Genomic DNA, 22,680 nt, shown 5'->3' with positions numbered 1-22,680 from the left:
TGTCTGCTTATGTACTTTATTCAATGAGGTTTGAGCATATCTGTTTTTGTAGCTAGGCAGGACTTTTTGTATTTCGACCTCATTCCTTCACCGTTCAGTACTTGATTGTATCTTATATTTTGACTAATGTCACCTAAAGTGAGTAGAGTACTTTTATTTTATGTAAATAGTCTGGTCGTCAGTTATCATTTTTAATTAATTATTAAACGGGTTGATAAAATACTAGGCGTATTTTTGTGATTGTTGAAGTGATTATAATTATAACGTGTGCGAAGGCAACATCAATTAGTTCCGAAGCCGAAATAATAACGCTGTAAAAAGCGTCAAAATTCACATTTTTAAAATTTAAAAACACCTAAAAGTTAAAGAGTATATATAAATATATATAAATTGTTTGCAATTTTATTTATTTTTCATTATGAACGCTGTGCTATTGCCGGACGTGACGTCATTACGCCAGTCTCCCTTTTGTCTGACGACTTCATCCGGAGGAAGTAAAGCGCCAGGCGAGGCAGCCACCATCCGAGGAAGAAAAAAAACTTTGAAAAAAACTGCACCTTTTTTTTTTTTTTTTTTTTTTTTTTTTTTTAAATTTATTAAATCCACACATTTGGGAATTATATCCAATTGAAAACGGGTGAACGATCTTCGGGTGGGGGCGGGAGACCGAGTTTGACGGTACGAGTAAAAAAAACATGTTCATGTGTCCATGCGATTGCTTGCTAATTGCTTGCTAATTTTGCATGACTCGGCAGGGGTAGTGTGCCCTTGTGTATGCTCGCGCTAACCACCCCCCCTCTCTCCCTTTCTCTCTCTCTCTCTCTCTGTCTCTCTCTCGTTGTCATCCATTTCTATTTTTTCCTCCCCCTTTTTTGCTCTTTATTTGTTGCTAGCACATTGACAGCCGTGCTAGCGCTCGTTGCTAACATGCTAATCAGCACACATTGGGCCTGTTTAGATAATCTCGGTGTGAAATTGATGAAAGACGCACAATTGGGCCTTAAAAACATGATCAATTTTACTTTAGGGTGATATGAGTCATATGGTATTTTTTTTTTAATGTCTCATACTTCCTCCTTGTCGTTACTTAACCATTTAGTGGTTATGCGTCTTTTACTTTTGATGTGCTGTACATAACTCTGACAAATGACAGTAAAGTGAATGTCGGGTTAGAGGTGTAGGAGTGGCAACTCCCAGCCAATCAAGATGAATAGTTGATCTTTTTTCTTACATTTTACTGCAGTTTCATTCTTACATTTCTCAAAACGCTGCGACTCGGCCATCAAATATGAAAACTGTTTAAACGTTGCACCACATCAAAAGAAATTGGAATTTGATTTATTGAAAAGGTTGGATTTATACAACCAAAATATTTTTGCACAGCTATATTCTGGGGATTGACATTTCATTTAGATTGACTTACATATTACAATATGCATTTTTAATGCCATACACAACATGTAAAATGATAGCAGTTGAGCTTTTTAAATACAGTACTGTGACTGCTAATATGTTAATGTGTGTGGGGAAGTCTAACTAAAGGGCTGTTGTTTTAGAGGGTGTAATTTTGCTCGTGCAGCCTTTGACCAAATAGTACTATCTATTGAAGCAGTGTGAAGCCCATCAAAACAGAAAAACTTGTCTATTGGCAAGCCCTGGGCCTTTTGTCACATCACATCATTACGTCACGATATGACACAATTGGGACATTTTGACCCGTTTGACACAGTTGATGAACTTGTTGTCTTGCTTGCAGGAATAATGGAGGATTCTCATTTTAACTCCTCCTATTTCTGGTCCCACATTCCCACTATGCCGGGACAGGTAAGACACGCTCATTTGAATTACTCGTTTAAATGTACCATGCTGTCGGTTTCACCACACCAAAAGTCTCATTTTGCACGAATACCTCAAATATGATTCTGAAATAATGACATCATGAAAACTGGAAACTTGATAAGATGATGGCAGTTGCAAAAAGCAAGTGCCTTTGGTCCGAGGAGCTCCTCGGCGCCTTCAGGGCATCAGAAACTCGCACTGAGATTGCCAGTTGTGAGCTTTTGGCCTCATCCTGACAGCATAAACGGCCCGTTATTGGGGCAAATTCAAATTCAGAAACGTTGTGTCAGACGTAGTCGGAAGCATGGCGATTGTCTTGATGTGTGATCCCGGCCTGAGAATGGATGCAATGTCTGCGTTTGCAGCTGGAGAATGCCGTGTTCCTGAACAAAGTGAAAGAGCAGCAGGAAAAGAGCGCCTCCTTCCCACCGCACTCGGCGCCCCACTATCAAACGACATTGCTCGGCATCCCAACGCCGGGGTGCAAGACGGCGGATGGTGGCGGGCAGCCTGCTGGCGCCGCCCATCTTCACCCGCCGCACAGCAGCCAGAATATCACCGTGCTGCCTGTCCCCTCCACGGGCATAATGACGGCAGGTGGGTCGCTTTTCCCCCCATCTCGTTAAGACCAACCAAATATTTACTGTGGGAAGAGTGTGAAGAGCCTCAATTTGGTGAACATAAGAAGTGACTCCATCATTGGCTTTCTCGCTCCTTCTCATTAAAGCCTTCACAGCGAGCAACCTTCTTTTTCTTGTCTGTTTGTGTGCGTGCTGTGCAGCGGGACTGGTCATCACAACTCCCCAAGGAACCTTGGTGTCTCCCACATCCTCGCCGTCCTTTGTGTCTGCACACCCCACCACCACCATGATCGTCTCCGCCGTTCATTCTCAGGGTACGCCCGACTGACCATGAAAGTGCCACTGCCACCGAGTGGAGTGGATCTGCAATCATACATACGGAGAAAAAATATGTTCAATCACTAGTTCATACCGGGTCAACTGTCGAAAATGTTGACAATGAAATACTTTGAGTAATCGTTGAGTTTCCAACTTACTCCGTTGTTTCAACCTTCCGAAGACAAAAAAGATGACGGCACGTCCCACGTGGTGGTGGTTCCGGCGCCATCCAAGCGAGGCCGCAAGAAGAAGAGCATGGCGGAATCGGGCAGCGAAACCGTCATACTGGCTCAGCTCAGCGCCGGCGGACAGGTGTGGTGCCCGACTGAAAATGCAGGCGAGCAAAGACAGTAATACCTAACTTTTTATTTTTTGACACTTGAGGTGACATCTTTGCATCATCACACCCGAGATCCATACGATTTGTCCAACGAGGACGGGGAGCCTGGGCTGAAAGACAGCACCAAGACTTACAGGTATGAGAGTAAGGGAGTGGGGGGGGGGGCTAGCGGCTGAGCACCCTGGCCTTCTTGCTCGACTCGCTCCTTAAATAGATGCTACCGCACGTGGCGCCGCAACCGAGGCGCAAGCCCGTTCTGCTTCATGCGTGTGACCCCCGCATCCTGGCATCCTTTGCATCGCATAGTCTGCGCTTTGAGTGGAGTGAGCTTTCCCCTCTTCTGCTTTCACTGATCTATCTCTTGACATCTTTCCCTCATTTGATCATCCCTTTTCTTCACATCTGCGGTTCATCCTCCCCTTCTCTCCTCTCCTCTGCTTCCATTGTCTCGCATCTCCTTTCCACGTGCGTCCGCCTCTCCCTTCTCTCCCCCCATTTCTGTGTCTCCCCCGCCCGTAGGTGCCGGATGTGCGCGGCGACCTTCTTCAGTAAGTCTGACATGCAGCTCCACTCCAAGTCGCACACAGAGGCCAAACCTCACAAGTGTCCGCACTGCGCCAAGTCGTTCGCCAACTCCAGCTACCTGGCGCAGCACATCCGCATCCACAGCGGGGCCAAGCCTTACACCTGCTCCTACTGCCAGAAATCGTTCAGGCAGCTCAGTCACTTACAGCAGCACACACGGTACTGTAGACACCCCTCTCGTGACCCTCACACAAGTCCACGCTTGCAGCGCACTTGCCTCGCATAGGGGAGACCCTCCTTCCATAAGCTCCCGGGCTTTTTCCCAAGATGGGATACCTGTTTTTGCTCCATCGTGCCTCGAGAGCAGCTTTTTTGTTTTTGTCACGTGAACGACGATACTAAAGCGCTGAATTGGGCACGGTGCCCTGCATTGGCAACGTAGTCAAGTGGAAACGCGACATGGCGCTTCATCATTCATCAACGATAATAATGTCAAATGATGATTGATTTAATGTCATCAAGGAAGTGTAGTTAAATGCCCGTTGTCCCAAATTCTCTGCCGGTCGCATTTTGTTTCAGAATGGAAGTCATTCATTGTCAACACGTCTGTCTCCTTTTTCCATCCATGTGCTGCCCACTTCTGTGTCCTTGCCTGACTGCTTGGCATTTCCTCTTTGCCCTGCAGAATTAGTTGCACCTTTTCCACTATTCATCTTTTGTTAAATGATGTCGCACCATCAACTCATCTGCCCTGCTCGGCTTTTTGCGCCTCTCATTCATCCTCCCGCTGCCAGAAGGCATTTGGATTCCCTCTGCGTTTGCACAAGCCCAGTCATGCATGCGCATTCTTTACATATGCTATGTGAAGCTGTGTACACACATGCCCCCCCCCCCTCCACGTGAGTCATGTGACTGCAAAATACAATTTGCTTGATTTTGCTGCTTCAGTGTGTGCATGTTTGCCATTCTTGCCACGAGGCTTGATTTGGAATAAGATGAAAAAGATTAGAAATGCAATGCATTGATTTTAATATGATCTTTTTTGTCACGTAAAAGTCTTTAAAATGTGCCATTTAATTTTCTGAATTGACCAAGAATATTTAAAAATGCAGAAGCAGCAAAGTTAGTAAAACCAAATGGTCCCGAGAGTCATCCCTCAGCTTTTGCGGGTCCGCACCTTTTGATCAGTCATTGTTGTGTGTTTAGCGCTTATTTTCATGTTGAGCGCATTCCTTGATATGCTCAAAACCTCTAAGCTGCCATGACCTTGCTGACAATTGTTGATCATGTTTGACATTTCAAAAGTGGAACGTGACCTCTAACAAGAACCGTGACATCTGCTCACCAGTAACCATACGGAGTCAAAGCCTCACAAGTGTCCACATTGCACCAAGTCGTTTGCCAACTCCAGCTACCTGTCCCAGCACATCCGCATCCACACGGGCGTTAAGCCTTACACATGCTCCTACTGTGAGAAGTCATTCAGACAGCTCAGTCACCTTCAGCAGCACAACAGGTCAAACACCGTTTTGTTTTCTTACTCTTTGGCTCTATGCACTCGCTCAATAACCGCCGTTGTGCTTTTCGACCAGGATTCATACTGGAGATCGGCCATACAAGTGTACGAATCCTGGATGTGAGAAATCCTTTACGCAGCTCTCCAATCTACAGGTGGGGCAAATTTATTTACCATTGTCAGCTTTCAATGCAATCTAATGAATTCTGATAAAATTTGAATAACATTCATTGGAAAGTAAAGTATTCCCCGCCAAAATTGTTTTAACACAGATGTAACCATCACCATGTATTATATTGTATTGTATACCCATTAATGTTTGTGTTATACTGCCTTCTGTTGGCAAAGATGCAGAAGCAGTTGCTCGATAGAGCAATCTTTTTTTCTTTACATGCCTTTTGTTATGTTCTTTCTGTATATTTTCATCAAGCATTTTCCATCGGGTAGTATTGGGTTGTTGTTTTTTTATTCATCTTTTTGAACAACATTTTATAGAATTCTGAGAAAGTTAATGAATCCAAAATCTCACTGTGCTGTTAACACCTGTCCCAATCAAGTCCCATCGACGTCAGCACAACAAAGACAAACCTTACAAGTGCCCCAACTGCAACAAAGGCTATGTGGACGCTGCCAGCCTGGAGGTGCACATGTCCAAACACACGGTCAAGCACGCCCGGATCTACTCGTGCGGCCTTTGCAACCGCACGTACACCTCAGTAAGACCCATATGCATTTGTGAAGAGAATTCCCAGTGGTCTCGGTGGCCCCACACGCCTGCCGGCTACGTTACTCCGTGTAGTCATGTGTCCACTGTCTCCCCTCTCCCTTCACCCCAGGAGACATACCTCGTGAAACACATGGAGAAACACGGCCAAGAGCAGTTGAACGCCTCCGACGGCGTGGCAGCGGCACAGCACAGCCAAGGCCAGGCGGCTCGCGCTCAGCCCGGAGCTCGTAGCCGGGGCGAGGGCTCGGAAGGTGTGGAGGGCAGAGCCGGGCGTGGTCAAGGCAGCTATGGCCAGCCGAACGCCATCCCCTGTCCTTTTGACCTTCACCAGTACAAGACGGTGTCAACGGGAGACATCCAGTACAAACCCATCGGCGTGTCGGACGTTGTTCCCCACAAGGACCTCTGCCTAACCGTGACGTCTTCCGGCATTCAAGTGGAGCACCTCAACTCGTAGAGACGCAGGCGGATGAAAACGCATCCAAGGACATCAAAGCAATACTAAAACAAAACGAGAACATTTGGAACTGTGCCTGCAAATGTTTTCTTGTTTCTCTGACGGGACAAGCAATGTGGATTTTATTTTGCTGGAGTGTCCTCGGGGAAGAGAAATGTGAGCCAATGAAAAGATTTACAGTCCATCACAGTGATGGTTTGAAAATGAAGATGGAGGAAGCGAGAGGGTGAGTGCCTGTCTTGTCCTTTTATCACCTGCTATTCTGTACAAATACAGCAGGTGGCTCTTTTTACATCAGTGTTATGAACTTTTACTGCGTGGCAGACTTTGTTAAAGGCACAGAGGTTGTTTACTTTTCAGGAAAGTCAAAAAATTGCATTTGTAGATGCATTGTGTACTACTCTCTGATAACGTGTGTCGTGTGGATAAATATGTATAATGTACACTCCAATGCAGGCTCTTGCTCGCATTGTAATGCCATCATTCTGCTCTGTGTATGTCTTGCTATGAAATATGCTCAACATAATGTTTGCTATTCTTGGTGAGGGACGCACTTGCACATCTGACTTTTTAAGAGGGGATATTGAACAATAAACAAAATGTGTGGCACCTTTATCACTGATTTGTTTTCATCACATTCGGTTGTATTCAATGTGTATGAAATCTACTTTGATTTACAAAAACATTGTAAAAAAAAAACCTTGAAATATGGTTATTTTTATTTGTGTAAATATTAATAAATGTTTTGGAACCTTTATCACTGGGTTGTTTATGCATATTGATCATATAATGCTACATGATATGCAAAAAATAAAATATTCTGTCTGAAATGTACTTTAGTGGCAGAAGAGAGGAACACGTCTTTATTCCATGACTGTCTGCCATCAACTGCGGCAAGAGACAATTTTTTTTTTTTTTTACGTCACACACGTTCACATCGTCAGCCGCTGGGATAGAAGTAACGGTTACGGCACAAAAGACAGGCAAGTGTACCCCTACAACTCACTTTTTTCGCGGGCCGCATTGTAGTCATAGCTTCTTTCGGAGGGCCATTATGACTGTCAACCCAAATAAGTGTATGAGCACCTCATATTCAATACGGTAAAAGCTACGAAACAAACTGACAAATAACTCGTTTTCAAATCAGACGAGTAAAAACTGGTCAAATATTTAAAAAATAAAAGGTTATTAAAAGTGAAGACAATTTGTAATCCTCGTTATGATACACAAATTTGATGCATAATTTGTCTTCGCGGGCCACATAAAATGATGTACCGTATTTGCCGGTGTACAGGTCGACTCGGTGTATAAGTCGACCCCCTAAAATTCGACGGAAATTTACGATTTTATGATATATCCTTTGTATAAGTCGAGCTCAATTGTTGCATTATATTAAACTTCAAAATTCAATATGCGAAATTTATTGACGAAATGTGTTCAAATTCCGGGAGGCCGTGCGCATGCGGCTGTTTATAAGCACCGCGGAGGAGATCGCGGCCGGCGAGCTCGCGCACGCCGCCCGGCACCAACGGGAGGCCGGAAATAGCTCCAAGCCGAGCGGATCGGCACTTCATAAGCACCGCGGAGGAGATCGCGGCGCCTCATTCGACTTCCAGCGGCCGGCGAGCTCGCGCACGCCGCCCGGCACCAACGGGAGGCCGGAAATAGCTCCAAGCCGAGCGGATCGGCACTTTATAAGCACCGCGGAGGAGATCGCGGCGCCTCATTGGACTTCCAGCGGCCGGCGAGCTCACGCACCCGCCAAGTGGCCGAAAATAGCCCCCGCCGAGCGGATCGGCTGTTTATAAGCACCGCGGAGGAGATCGCGGCGCCTCATTGGACTTCCAGCGGCCGGCGAGCTCGCGCACCCGCCCGGCACATCCGGGAGGCCGTGCGCACGCGCCAAGTGGCCGAAAATAGCCCCCGCCGAGCGGATCGGCACTCTATAAGCACCGCGGAGGAGATCGCGGCGCCTCATTGGACTTCCAGCGGCCGGCGAGCTCGCGCACCCGCCCGGCACATCCGGGAGGCCGTGCGCACGCGCCAAGTGGCCGAAAATAGCCCCCACCGAGCGGATCGGCTGTTTATAAGCACCGCGGAGGAGATCGCGGCGCCTCATTGGACTTCCAGCGGCCGGCGAGCTCGCGCACCCGCCCGGCACATCCGGGAGGCCGTGCGCACGTGCCAAGTGGCCGAAAATAGCCCCCGCCGAGCGGATCGGCTGTTTATAAGCACCGCGGAGGTGGTCGCGGCGCCTCATTCGACTTCCAGCGGGCCGCGCACTCGCGCACGCCGCCCGGTTCAAATTTTCTAAGTGCAACGCACAATGAGATGCATGAGAAACGGCCTTGGTTACCATCACATTTGAAGCGATGAATACGAAGTTAAATTTTATGACTCGGTGTATAAGTCGAGGTCGATTTTTTTCGGTCGATTTTGGATCGAAAAAGGTTGACCAATACACCGGCAAATACGGTATCTGGTCCCCGGGGCTTGAGTTTGACATGCCCTACAGCCTACAGCGTCTCCCGTGGCGAGAGACGATTCATCAAAGAGAGCATGCATCACAAAACCCCACCCGTACCTGTAGGCCTGCTGGGTGCAAGGCCTGGTACTGAGGTCCGCCACACTTTAACCAATTCCTAAATTAAAATTCTTGAATAAACCATGAATAAAAATCTAAAATTAAATTGACTAATTATTGTCACAATACATACACCGCAATTAACTTATCGTTTTAAAAAAATCGCACCGCACTTGGACGCAGCATCATGAAGATTTTACAAAATTGGACGAAACTAACAGGCCTCATTGTCTGGGGGAATACAATCAGTCACAGTTAGCATTTCAGTCGCGTTTGGTTATTTAAATGTAAAAAAAGTGGTGTCAGTACGGCAAAAAAAATTCTGTGGAAATTGACGTGTAATATAATTCACGCAAAAATAAATTATTCTAATCTCCTCTCGCTCGGTGAGTGAACATCGCAATGGTTTCGGCCGACATTCTCTGCAGTAAAACATGGCGTCACTGGAAAGCGGACATAGTCGAGAAACTTCGTGGCTGTGAAACAGTTCAAGAAACCAGGCTACTCACGACGACGTTTTCATCACAACCTATACCCGCTATCTTTCAAAAACATGCCTCGGAAAAAGCCATTCAGCATCAAGCAAAAGAAGAAGCAGCTGCAAGACAAACGGGAGCGAAAGCGAGGTATGGGAAAAAAAAATAGCCCGCTGGCATGAAGCATTACCTTGTTAGCATTAGCTGTTATTCAATTAAAGTTTCAGGTAATGCTACTCTTGCCATCATCGTGGCGGCGCGTTTGATGAAGTTAATTACTAGTTTCTTTGTAGGCCGTTGTTGTCATTGTAAACTGTAAGATAATGTCCCACACAGTGTTCTTGTCTACACTGTCAAAGTCTTTTGTCAATCTAGACAAAAAGACAATTACGCGTTGAGCATTTTAAAACCTTGAAACACCTTTGAGTCTGCTATCTTAATGCACTTTGGGAAACAACATCGAGGGATTAAAGAATAATCTCGATGTGGCATTATCATCAAACAGTGGTGAATTGAACACCATCAAAATCGACTCGCAGGCATATATTCCTGATCCTCTTTTGAAATAAAAAGGGTAAATTGTACCCCAGCTTATTTACGGTCGTCAGCGTGTTTAGTGATGGTATTTGATGTGTTTCTGGACACATGAATGTTTAAGCAAGGGAACAGAATAATTTGGTCCTCAATGTGCTGCATACTGACTGACTGACTGCTTTGACCACCCAGGTGACATGGGCTCGGGACCAAGTAGCCGCAATGCCAGCGTGGAGCGGGAGGCGGACCGACAGTCGGACACGTCAGACAGCGAGACCACCGACATCCGCAGGATCAACCAGCAGCCCTTCGGCCGAGAGGGAAGACACGATCCTAATAGGTGTCTGCCCCTTTCGCTCTGTTTCCATCCAGTTTTCCTCATCAAATGCATGCCAGCTTCACAAGCAGGAAAAATAACAGATTAGGTTCCATATGAGCAATACCGCCACGCGTCCTACTCGATTCGACCGTGCCACACGTTGCCTTTCGAGCAGACACGGCCTCCGTAAAGCTGAAGTTTGCAGTGACGCCAAATGCTTGTGTTTCCTCTCTGGAGGTTTCGTCTTCACTTTGAAAAGGAGAGCAAAGAGGAAGTAGAGAAGCGAAAGAAGATGGCCCAGGAGAAGATCCTGCTGCCCGTCTCCGACAAACAACTGGAAATCGGCATCGAGGACATCTACCCGCCAGAAAAAGGTGGCTTTTTTTCTTTGAAAAATTGTCTGCATGACGTTCCTTTTAAATAGAAGAGTGCTTAATGGGATGGGACAAATGAGCGTTTGATGCCGCTAAACAGGCCTGGGTTTCCCACGACGGCCGCCCTGGACCTATGAGATGAGCCGAGCTGACTTGCTGAGGGAAGAGGAGAAGTCATACAAGCGGTACCTGGACGACCTGCGGTCCAGAAACCCGCCCGGATCCCTCAGCCATTTTGAGCACAACCTGGAGGTAAAATAAGAAGCCAAACGACTTTGCCAGCGTTTCACAGAGAGTCACAGCCACCTCAATGAAAGTTTCCTTGATTTTCAGTTGCGTTCGCTAGAGCATGGCTCCCTGATCAATTTGGCACCAGGCCGCCACAGAGAAAGAAAAAAAAACATCGGAGCATATAGATCACTGCCCTCATGTGGCTGTGGAGATCATGTAAACTTTTTTTTCCCAATAGACATGGAGGCAGTTGTGGCGAGTGTTAGAGATGTCAGATGTCGTCCTGCTCATTGTGGACATCCGGCACCCGGTAGGTTAAAATTGGAAACAGTTTAGTTTGTTTGTTTCTCTGTTTATTTTTGCGCTCGCTCGACTTTCAAGTGTTCTTTTCCCCTCACGTACCGTATTTTCCGGACTATAAGTCGCACCAGCCATAAAATGCCCCAAAAAGTGAAAAAAAACATATGTAAGTCGCTCCGAAGTATAAGTCGCATTTTGGGGGGCAATTTATTCGACAAAATCCCACACCAAAAACAGTCATGAACGAGCAACAACAGGCTAAACGATAGCAACAACAGGCTAAACCAGGGGTGGGCAAACTTTTTGACTTGCGGACCGAATTGGGTTCTAAATTTTGACCGGGGGGCCGAACCAAGAGCAGATGGATGTAGTGTTTGTGTGAAGTAATATAAATGACATGTAAAGGTCATTGCATAAAAGGTTTTTACTTTTAGTAGATACTAAAGCATGGATATTAAAAAAAACTTTTTGAAAACAAATGCATTTATTAACAGCATTAAAAAATATATATATAATATATAATAATATATATTCAGTTAGTCTTATTAAATACGACACTGTTATGATGAATAACATTTTTCATCACTTCAGCGCCTGCAGGTCAGATTTATGAAATATGTTTATCTAATGAGGCGAAATCACATCCAACGGCAAACATTCTGACCAAATACATCATCTTGAAGAATCAGTGAAAGAATACATCTAATAAAGTAATAAAGAAATCAATAGTATTGTTGGTTTCGCTTTTTTGCTAGTGCATCATATTCTGGAGTAAAATTTGTTGTGGTAATTCTTAGGATAGAGCCGAGGTGTCGGTCCGTTAACCTAGATCTGTGACGGGCTTTGTTGACGTTCATGTGGCTGAACGTCTTCTCACACACATAGGTCGAGCCAAATTGTCCACTCTTTTTTAACATTCGGCCCTCAGTGTCCACCTTTCTTTTCTTCGGGCCACTCATTTTAATGGAAGGATTCCAGGGGAAGGTTTGTGGGTGGCATTAGCGTAAAACTGTATCTGCAAGGTCAGCGCGCGAATTACGAGAATACTGACGTCACAGCCTACGCTCGAAATTCGGCACTGATAGATGAAATAGAGCGCGGAGTGCGCCGCGTCCGTACTACTGAGTACGCACACGCACTTGTGAGTGTACACCGAGCTTTCTGACACAGCTCCCGGGAATAAATGCGCGGGCGGGCACTTCATCATCTACTGGGGAAACATAGTAATTGCAGGGAAAATGACCCCCCAAAAAATTAATAATACAATTTATTCAGGTTTGGCGGGCCGGATTAAACGGCCCCGTGGGCCGGATGTGACCCGCGGGCCGTAGTTTGCCCATATCTGGGCTAAACGATGGGTATGCTAACGTGACAAACACAAACAAAGAGCTGAGAACGGGCCTGACGTAACATATAGAGTGATTAAGGACAACTATTACATGAATAACATGTTTATAAAACCATCGGTGTCACTCCAATTCATTAAATCCATTGATCGTTCGATATGGTAGCAACCGGCTAAACGATAGGTATGCTAACGTGACAAACACAACTGAGGAGCTGAGAACGGGCCTGACGTAACATATAGAGTTATTTAGGACAACTATTACATAAATAACATGTTTATAAAACCATCGGTGTCACTCCAATTCATTAAATCCATCGATCGTTCTTTGTCAACAATGGGTGCGCGCGGCTGAGGGCGCTTGCACTTCAAAATATTCCACAGGCTCATATAACGATAGATAAACTATATTTCAAATAACTATAATATAAACAATAATATTATCAAACCATCCGTGCACTTTAAATCCATTAAATCCATCGATCAAATTCCTCGTCCTTTGTCAACATCGCCGCGCGTGCGCCCTGACGTCAGCCTCGTCTTTATTCCACAGATCTAGTATATAACTATATTGTAGTGTTAACAAGGTACAAGGATAGACGTGGGTTTGGTAAACGGCTCTTTATCAAACAAAACAAACTTCCAAGCGTGTGGCGGCGTGGACTTCCAGACACGAGAGCTCCATGGCATAGGACCGGGCTTGCGTAATGGCCATGTCCGAGCCCCATGCACTGTTCGCGGACAGCCACTCGGCTGAGCGCCGGCCCCCGACTCAGTAGAGTAGGACCGGGCGTGCGTAAAAGCCTTAATAGTTTTTCAAACCTTCTATGTCACCCCAAATCCTTAATTCCTTCAAACTCTTTGTCCTCCGTGTCACTTAGAAATGATCACCACTAATGATGCCGGTATTCCTTACGTGGGTACATTTGTCCTTTATGTGAACAACCGCCGCGCCGCGCCACTGACGTCACTTGAAATAGTAATCCATTGGTACATCACAGTTCTCCAAACTTTCTTTCTGCTGCTCGATTGCTGTTTTCAGCTGCATATTTTACAACTGAAGTTTGTAACTTGCAAAATATGAGTTTCTTTTTGGTGCCATTTTTCTTAAGCCCACCCAGTTGATGAGTCACAGCCAACGGTGAAATTTAGAGCGCCCTCATCCAGTTTCGTCTGAAAATATAATTTTTTTTCAGATGTAGTTTTTTGTTTTGTTTATTTGGTTGTTTTGTCAAAGTCTGCTTTATTGTCGATTTTTTTATTTTTTTATTTTTTTTTTTTTCCTTTCATATAACAAGACACACAAAGAGATTGAAATTACGTTCCCACTATCCCTAGATAGTACACACAAAAAAAACCAAGAAGGCACAAACAATGAATAAATAAGAGTGTTGAATAAATGATAAATAAACAAATAATAATAAATATAAGAGGAGCAAAAATGGAGCAAGTGTACATACAGCAGACAGTGGACTTGGATATGGTGCTTTAAAGTGTTAATTGCTTTATTTGATGTTTTCTCTATTTTTTATGTTTTGAATATGTTCAAGATAAAGATATAAAAGCATGTGAAGTGATCAACTATACTAAAAATAACATGGGAAGTGGTCAACTATACTTGTAAGTAAGTGATGTCTTAATGATCAAGTAAAAATTTGTGAAAAAAAAAAACATAAGTCGCTCCTGAGTATAAGTCGCCCCCCCCCCACACCCAAACTATGAAAAAAAACGCGATTTATAGTCCGGAAATTACGGTATTTATGAAAGATGTATCTTGCAGGTTCTGCAGTTCCCCCCCGAGGTGTACCGCTACATCACTGGTGAGCTGAAGAAGCACATGGTGTTGGTTCTGAACAAAGTGGACTTGTGTCCGCCCCCCCTGGCGATCGCTTGGAAGCATTATATGACGTCGCAGTTCCCACAGCTGCGCGTTGTCTGCTTCACCTCCCACCGCGGGCAAGCCTACAGCACAGGTGAGCAAGGCTGCCGCACTTTTCGTCTTCATGTTACCAAAACAGCACCACACCAAAATGTCCCCAAACCGTGCGTCACTGTTCTCCAAAGAGGATGCAAGGCCAGCTTGCTTCAAGTTGTTTATCCGACGCTCCGAGTTAGAAGTTAACGGAAATTGGATATTCTCCACGGCAGAGCCGACAAACCTCTCTTGGCGCGATTGGGGGAACGTTTGCGCTTGTTGCCGATCTAATGGTGGCCCGCCTGGCTGTTTACCGGCTCACAGTGCTCCAGAAGAAACGGATGAAGCGCAAGACCGACTGGAACCACGGCGGTGGTCCTGCGGAGATCCTGAAGTCCTGTCAAGAGATCACAGCAGGCCGAGGTAAAGCGGTCCAACTGCTTGACTTTGGTCCTTTGACACGACTCTTCCCACATTGGCGTTAAAAATGTCACCTTCGTGCCGCGCAGTCGACTTGTCCAACTGGGAGTGCAAGATCCAAGCCGACATCGTTGCCGAGCAACAGGGAGAGGAGGGGCCGGACGAGCAGGTCGAGTCAGTGCTGGTCGAGCATCAGAGTGATAGTGCCTTGGAGATGAGTAACCCGGCGCAGGAGCTGTACAAGGATGGCGTCCTCACCCTGGGTTGCATCGGTCAGTGTTTGGTGGGACACAAACTGGCTCCTTTCCAAGTTTGAATTAATAATGCTTAGCAATGAATCTAAATTAGTCCATTCCAGTCGCACCTTTTGTTAACTGCGGCCACAATGCTTTAAGTAAAGTACTACTTTTGTCTAAACCAGTGGTTCTTAACCTTTTTGAAGGTACCGAACCCCATCAGGTTCATATGTGCATTCACCGAACCCCTCTATGGGAGGGGGGGGGGGGGGGGGGGGATGACGTACCAGCAAATCATTGTTACTTCTGCTGTTGCCTTTGCAAGACCAGTTCAGATATGCGTTATCGCGAATTTACACGGCATTCAGGTGTGTTCGGCCATCCGTGGGGGGGAGGGGGGCAGGGGCAATGACATACCAGCTCTGCCGAACCCCTGAAGCCGACTCACCGAACCCAGGTTAAGAACCACTGGTCTAAACGTATGTAGCTCCTCATCTCAAAGCAAGTCACCTCAAAAACAAGTTTGAGCGCTCACTCTTTTCATTTTTAGGATTCCCGAATGTTGGCAAGTCGTCCATCATCAACAGCCTAGTTGGCCGGAAGGTGGTGAGCGTGTCACGCACCCCGGGCCACACCAAATATTTCCAGACCTACTACCTCACCTCCACCGTCAAACTCTGCGACTGCCCAGGCCTCATCTTCCCCTCCCGTGTGAATAAACAGTTGCAGGCACGAGCAAGTCGCCCCCCCATACACATACACACACACGTGTGTGTGTGTGTGTGTGTGTGTGTGCGTGCATGCGTACCATGAGAGAGCTCCCTCGTAACATAGTTTGTTTCCTTAGATTCTGGCCGGCATCTACCCGGTGTCGCAGTTGCAGGAGCCGTACAGCTCGGTGGGTTATCTGTGCGAGAGGACCCCCTTCCTCTCCGTGCTGAAGCTCAAGCATCCAAACTTGGAAGAAGGCGACAGCCGACAAGGAGAGCGCCTTTCGGACGAGGAGCCCTGGACTGCCTGGGATGTTTGCGAGGGTACGCGCCTCTCCTTGCAAGAAGTGAAGCAGCCAATTTTGTTTTGCTTGACTCTCGCTACGAGTTGCATTGGCTGTGGAAAAATACATGTATTCCGCTATGATTAGGAAAGTTTTCTGTGGGGTTGCCACTTTGTAGTAATCAATGCGCCATCAATTAGCATTCTGATTTATAAATTTTTCCAAAAGTTCACATGGCTTCACTTTTGGAGCTTACACTGTGCCGATGCTCCTCTCGATCCCCAGCATGGGCTGAGCGGAGAGGATACAAGACGGCAAAAGCAGCCCGAAATGATGTATACCGGGCGGCCAACAGCCTCCTGAGGTTAGCCACTGACGGCCGCCTATGCCTGTGCTTCCGACCGCGCGGCTACAGCTGCCTGAGAGGTGAGCCCAATCGGCAATATGCTTCGTGTCCCAAACCATATGCCAGGGGTGTGGAAACTCTACCAAGATCTCGATTGCGGGGCAAAATCTGATGTTCTCTTTGCCGGCAACGCTCAGAGCATTGGGAAAGCCACACTGACATCCCGAAGATTCTGACCTTGCAAGGACGGACGTCGACGGAGGACACCGCGGGCAAGAGGGACGACGAAGAGGACAGCGAATCCAGCATCGAGCCCGAGGAAGAGAGAGACCGGGACGTGGACGACGACAACGAAGAAGACGAGGGCTTTGGGCGGCTCGGGTCAAAGCGGCGGACTGTTTCGGGCTTGGCGGGCAACAAGTTTCATGTTCTCCAATGTGAGTGAAGGGAAGGAGCTTGGGGGACTTCTTTGGCTCTGGTGTCTTCCTCACTGGCCGCTCGAGGCGCGTTCCGTCTTGTGTCGTGACCCTCTTCAATGCAGATGTTTGTGCGAAGGACAAAGCCGCCACGATCATTGTCTTTTCGGCAGGATTGTCGGCCAAGGACGCTAGTTGGCTTGCTCGCTGAGGAGGCTGTTAGAGATTCGCTCACTCCAACTTATTTTGCAAGAACCACACGGGAGACAAGCAAGTCCTTTTAGACACCTGCAGGTGGAGAGTTCACCCGTTGAAGGAATGAAGTCTAAACTCTCCCTCCTGCAAGGGCATATTTATTAAGAGAAACAGAGTGGGGATAAGAGTAGGCTGAATAGGAAGCCCTTGTTCTCGAGTCAAAACATATCAGGGGGTGTTTTACGACCTTGTGTAGGATGGGACAAGCTATTTTATTTATTACCGGTTGCATTCCAACATACCGTAATTGCCGGACTATAAGGCGCACCGGATTATAAGACGCACCATCTAAAATTTAGGGATATTTCTTTTTTTTTTCTTACATAAGCCGCACCGGACTATAAGCCGCACGTGCGCACGAGTTTTTTACAAAGTACATAGAAAGCCTTTTTAACGTTTTAATAACATACTTGAACATGTCTTTCTTAACATTGCCTGTGATGCAGCAGTAGTACCGCAGCAACGCGGAAGTGTGCACGCGAGTTATTAGCGAAGACTGGACACAGAAAGTTTTTTTTAAAGCTTTAATAACATACCTTAACATTTCTTTCCAAACACTGCCTGTGACGCGGCAGTAATACCGCAGCAACACGGAAGTAACACAGCAGCAATACGGTAGCACAGCACGAACAGGGCTGGTTAAAAAAAACATACCAGTAAAAGTAAAAAAAAGACCCGTCTTCATCTTCCTCCTGTGCACTGAAACTATCGAAGTCTTCCTCCTTAGTGTCCGATTGGAATAGCGTTAGATATCCTTCGCCTCACACTTTCTCAGTCTGTCTTTCGTCGTCGGTTTTATGCATTTCTTCGAGTGTGAAGAGGTTCTGTTCATGGTAATCTTATTCATGCACGAAGCGCTAAATTATATTAAACTAGCGAGCGACACGTATTGCTTAAAAGCGGCATCATATGCATTTCTTTTATCCCCCATAATGACGGTTTGTGTATAAAAGCTTCCTGTCTTTGTGTGAATGCGGGTGTGTGCGTGATGCGCGAGACGATCACGTCTTCTTCGGCGCATTATCTCTTCTTCGTCTGTCTCGCTCTTACTTCCTGCTAGAGCGCCCCCCGGAGGCCGTAGAAATCCATAAATACGCTCCAGAGTAATCCCAAGGGATTAATAAAGTTGAATCTGTCTAAATCTAAGATAATGTCATCAACATCGACTGTCTTTGGCTTAGAAGCGGCATCATATGCATTTCTTTTGTCGCCCATGATGACGGTTTGTGTATAAAGGCTTCCTTTCAGTAATGTCCGTCTTGATCGCGTGATGCGCGAAATGTAAACACAAACTAGCGCGTCTTCTTCGGCGCATTATCTCGCCTGTCCCGCTCTTGCTTCCTGCTAGAGCGCCCCCTGGAGGCCGGAGGCCATAAAAATCCATATATACGCCACGCCGCCGTTTAAGGTTCAAAGTAACCTTCTGAATAAAATGCATTAAAAGTTCACATTCATTACAACTTGTTTTTGGTGAGCAAAATGTCAGAAGAATTGAATTTAAATGCTGATTGATTGGGTTTTACTACAATGCAGATTACTTCACTGGTTTCTTTTATATCAAACAAGTTGTTATCAAACAACATGTTTGATTTAAAAGAAACGAGTGAAGTGATTAAAGAAAAGGAAAAACAAGATGAACTTAGTACAATTACAATGCAGATTGTCCAAACAGCGCCACTGCTTTGTGTAATCTCTGAGTGATATGGCAGAGTAAGAGAAAGGGTTTAGAGCACCGGTGTCAAACTCAAGGCCCGGGGGCCAGATACGGCCCGCCACATCATTCCATGTGGCCCGCGAAGACAAATTGTGCATCAAATTCGTGTGTCATTACTAGAATTGCAAATTGTCTTCACTTTTAATAATAGCTTTTTTTTTTAATATTTGACCAGTTTTTACTCGTCTGATTTGAAAACGAGTTATTTGTCAGTTTGTTTTGTAGCTTTTACTGCATATAATAGTGTTAAGAGTAAAAGTGATCAAGTCATCACAAAAATCCCGAAAAAAATCTTATATAAGCCGCACCTGACTAAGCCGCAGGGTCCAAAATTTTGGAAAAAAGTCGCGGCTTATAGTCCGGAAATTACGGTAATCATACGATAAGGATAATCTGAAAAACCCTGACATCTCCCTCCTGTTTTATCATATGATTATGTCACCCCAAACAACAAAGGCAAGCAAGAAAATATAACGAAGAAAGAAGAATAGTAAAAATAAAAAACAACAAACAATGATAGCAACAATTTCCAGTGAAGATGAGGTTTTCCCTCAATACCCCAGATCAAACTTATTGTGTAAGCGAAAAACCTGCTGGTCAGATATTAGCAGGAAAAGTCTCACACGGTCCCTCTGCCTTAGGCGACCAGAATGCTATAAATAAAAAAAGAAAAACACAGAAACCGTACATCATTGTATCCATTACTTGCGAAGCATTTTTGATGGTCAAATCAACAAGTTTCCATAAAACATGCTCAACAGAACAGCATCTACGCAATCCACGTCTCATTATCATTATCACATCTGTCACGTCTAAGAAGTTGTATATGTGCTCGTGTTATCGTCAGCTGATGATGTTCTAGTCTGTAGGTGTGGTCTGTCACTCACACTGGCGCACACACTCGTGTCCAGTTGGCAGGCAGCATCGGACAACTCTTGTGACCACAAAACCATGATCCGTTCTGAACAGGCACGTGCACTCATAGGATGCAGGTGAGGCAGTGCTTCTGAACTTCTGGACGAAGTAGGTCCCGTCCGATGGTGCAGCCATGTTGGTAGTAGAGCCCTTACACCTTGAAAACGGCCCTCTCATCCTGGCACACAGCGGCGATGTCCAAAACTCCCATCCAGTTTCCTCCGTCTGCAAGTCCAGAGCGGGATGGGTCGGCAACACTGATTGTGACAGCTCGGTGTTGATATCCAACTCCTGGATGCCGTGTCCCTGTAAAACAATGCTCTAGACTTTCTTGCTACGTTTCACACAATAATAATGATGAGTAGATCATCAGATACCTCTCGTGCATACACTCCAACAAACGTTAAGTAGATGTGAGATAACTTGCATGAAGTCTACTTAACCAAACATTGAGTAAATATGGGATAACTTAAAAACTGTCCCAGTCAACAATTCATAAATAGAAACTGCAAGGTATAATAAAGAACTTTAGCTAAACAAGGAACGTTCATAACTTGTGAGGGCCTCTCACAGATAAGACAAGGAAGGGAGTATAAGAACTCCCTAAAACCTGGCAGATGTGTTGGCCTTGAGCGAAGGTATGAGACCTCCGGTTCAGGCCGGCCAGCGCTTCTACAAAACTAATTATCCTGACATTTCCCCACTGTTTATCACGTATTTGCTCAAATTCACACATCACCGTAAACAACCCCTTTTCTCGACTCTCAGTCGTCGGATCACATTCATGAGGACAAATATATTTATACTAAAGAATAAACGTTGCGATGTCATCATTCAGAATCGCATGGATCTGGGAAAAGTCTGGTAACACAGATGCAGGAATTTTAGGTATATCTGAGCAATCCCGTCCTCCATGGGCGATATTACTGTAGTGACGAGACGATTAAACAGAGCACGAAGACATGGTATGCAACATCCATACAAGGTGAGCATAGCAGCAAACACTGCAACTGATGGTAAAATTGAGGACACAATGGCGTTATACTTCCCAAAAGCAGTCATCCACTTGTAGTGCTCTTTCATCCTCGTTTTGAGGGATCGCAGGCCTGCAATCGCCTCCGTCAGGCTCCCATCAGGGGCGGTGTTGTTGGGGATGAAGGTGCAGCATTGTTCTCCAAACATTGCGCAGACCCCTCCTTTCTCAGACAACATATCATGAGCATTGTGGTTCTGGATCGACATTAGGGAAGGCGTGGCTAGCTGTTCATGCACTGCCTCGAGCCCCGCTTGTGTCCGTTTGCCCAATTTCTGCATGTTGTAATGGATGTAATTTATCCTGTCTACGTTCTTGTTCATCGTTCACCAGCAGGAAATGGAGGACTCCCATCCCGCTGCAATTTGGTCATTTAATTCTTATTAATCAGGAACTCCTCTAGGGACTCCAATTGCATCAATTTCGGTCAGATCATCGTCGCCTCTCAAATTTAAAGATATTTTGGTTTTTACCAGCTTTTTTCCCCAGATCTTGGCATGTTGATGTATATACAATTTCGCTTGACTACATTCTTTGAAAGCAATGGCTTCTTTTTTTTTCTTTTTTCTCTCAATGGATATTATATAGAATGCTCTGTCACACATTTCACAATCCAGTAGACGTGACAGATTTCACACAATCTTTAGTCAATGGCAACGGTACAACATAAATAATCGGTCGCAAATCCATACATATGACATATTCATTTTTTTCTGTCTTTGCAGCTTGTTTTGCCATAAGCAATCAATTGTTTCTTTTTTCAGTTACTCTTATAGTTAGTTACCTGAAACAAATTATCCACATTCATTCTAGAGATTCATCCCATTCTTTAACATCTACAGCGGTTGTTGACAAAGTACACATATAAACATCATACTTTCATGGCGGTCCAGATCCGACACAGCAGATCATCCTGCAAAGGTCAAATTGATCTTTTAAATTGATACAATGCAGCATAATTTTTAGGGTGACCTATATAAGTTGCCCACACATCTCTCCCCTATTCATTATGACTCCTAGTACCCACAAATACCATATTGTTGAAGGTAACAAAATGGCAACAAAGATAGCCACCCAACATGCAATAACGTCATTGTTCCATTTTCTTGTTCCCGGCATTTCTCTAAGAGGTAAGGCTTCTTTTGGCTTACTTTCTGCGATTGAACGTTACCTCAAAAGAAATGACCCTTTTGTAATTTGCCACCTCAACTGACCTTTCTGCTATTTTAATGGCAGTTGGTGTAGTTATCAAGATTCAATATGGCCCTTCCCCCTTGGAAGAACACCAGTGTTTCGTTTTCAATGCTCTTAATGAGAACGTGGTTTGTTCTTTTTGCCTTTTAAATATTTTTCTCGTGTAATCTGCCAAATTTTAATCATCCTTAGTTTCCCACTTGGAGTCAAAACATGGTAATCTATATTGTCACCCAAACAAACAACAAAAAGGAGTCTTCCTATCACATTGGTCCCAATTCATCCAAGCTCACCACACAACATTCATATATCATTTTCAACTCAGGTTTCCTGGTAGAACAATCCACCAATTAAAAAAAAAAAACTTAACTAAAACAACTGGTAAATTAATCTGAATTTTTTTTCTTTGTTTTTAAATTTGAAGAACTCAGTCTCTCAGATTTAGCTTGCATTTAGAATTTTGTATAATCTTATAACACAACCAATCAATTATTCCTATTAAATGTAGCATTGGAAAATCTTAAATTCACAATTTAGCGTCTTCCAATTCCTGAAAGCATGTTCTGTCGGTTTTTTTTTTTCTTCTTCGAATTTCTCATGTGGGCTCGACACTTAACATGCACTAGTGTGGATTAGTTTCTGCTCGCAAACAGATTTCTCTCTTTTCCTCTCATTTTTATCTGTCCAAATTGTTTCTGTTCTGCGGTGTAAATTGAATAGACAACAGTCTAGCAAATTTCTTTATACTAAAAGTTTAGCCAATCTTCATCAATTTA

At 45.1% G+C, this 22,680-nt stretch overlaps 2 protein-coding genes across 5 annotated transcripts; both read left to right on the top strand.

The window, feature by feature from the left end:
- The first annotated feature begins 539 nt into the window (after nucleotides 1-539).
- Nucleotides 540-7,060, top strand: znf384b (zinc finger protein 384 b). 3 transcript variants are annotated; one of them, XM_049730342.2, is made up of 11 exons: nucleotides 541-678; nucleotides 1,757-1,824; nucleotides 2,205-2,436; nucleotides 2,621-2,734; nucleotides 2,920-3,050; nucleotides 3,123-3,214; nucleotides 3,598-3,822; nucleotides 4,952-5,119; nucleotides 5,196-5,274; nucleotides 5,677-5,835; nucleotides 5,956-7,060. In XM_049730342.2, the coding sequence occupies exons 2-11, from the start codon at nucleotides 1,762-1,764 to the stop codon at nucleotides 6,301-6,303; spliced, it is 1,611 nt and encodes a 536-aa protein (XP_049586299.1). In that variant the 5' UTR covers nucleotides 541-678; nucleotides 1,757-1,761; the 3' UTR covers nucleotides 6,304-7,060. The 3 variants fall into 3 exon arrangements, with proteins under 3 accessions (XP_049586298.1, XP_049586299.1, XP_049586300.1); XM_049730341.2 differs by having other exon boundaries at nucleotides 540-678; nucleotides 5,677-7,060; XM_049730343.2 differs by lacking the exon at nucleotides 3,598-3,822.
- A 2,250-nt stretch (nucleotides 7,061-9,310) lies between these two features.
- gnl1 (guanine nucleotide binding protein-like 1) lies at nucleotides 9,311-18,508 on the top strand. Of its 2 annotated transcripts, XM_049730339.2 has the most exons (12): nucleotides 9,311-9,513; nucleotides 10,090-10,237; nucleotides 10,454-10,590; nucleotides 10,691-10,842; nucleotides 11,060-11,131; nucleotides 14,247-14,439; nucleotides 14,706-14,804; nucleotides 14,891-15,073; nucleotides 15,588-15,766; nucleotides 15,885-16,071; nucleotides 16,317-16,457; nucleotides 16,575-18,508. In XM_049730339.2, exons 1-12 carry the CDS (start codon nucleotides 9,441-9,443, stop codon nucleotides 16,820-16,822), a joined length of 1,812 nt encoding a protein of 603 aa, XP_049586296.1. In that variant the 5' UTR covers nucleotides 9,311-9,440; the 3' UTR covers nucleotides 16,823-18,508. The 2 variants fall into 2 exon arrangements, with proteins under 2 accessions (XP_049586296.1, XP_049586297.1); XM_049730340.2 differs by lacking the exon at nucleotides 11,060-11,131.
- Nucleotides 18,509-22,680: the final 4,172 nt, after the last annotated feature.

Source organism: Syngnathus scovelli, chromosome 9 (genome assembly GCF_024217435.2).
Source record: "Syngnathus scovelli strain Florida chromosome 9, RoL_Ssco_1.2, whole genome shotgun sequence".
Taxonomy (NCBI): Eukaryota; Metazoa; Chordata; class Actinopteri; order Syngnathiformes; family Syngnathidae; genus Syngnathus; species Syngnathus scovelli.
Note: the sequence above shows the minus strand (reverse complement) of the source record. Positions and strands in the feature narration are given on the sequence as shown.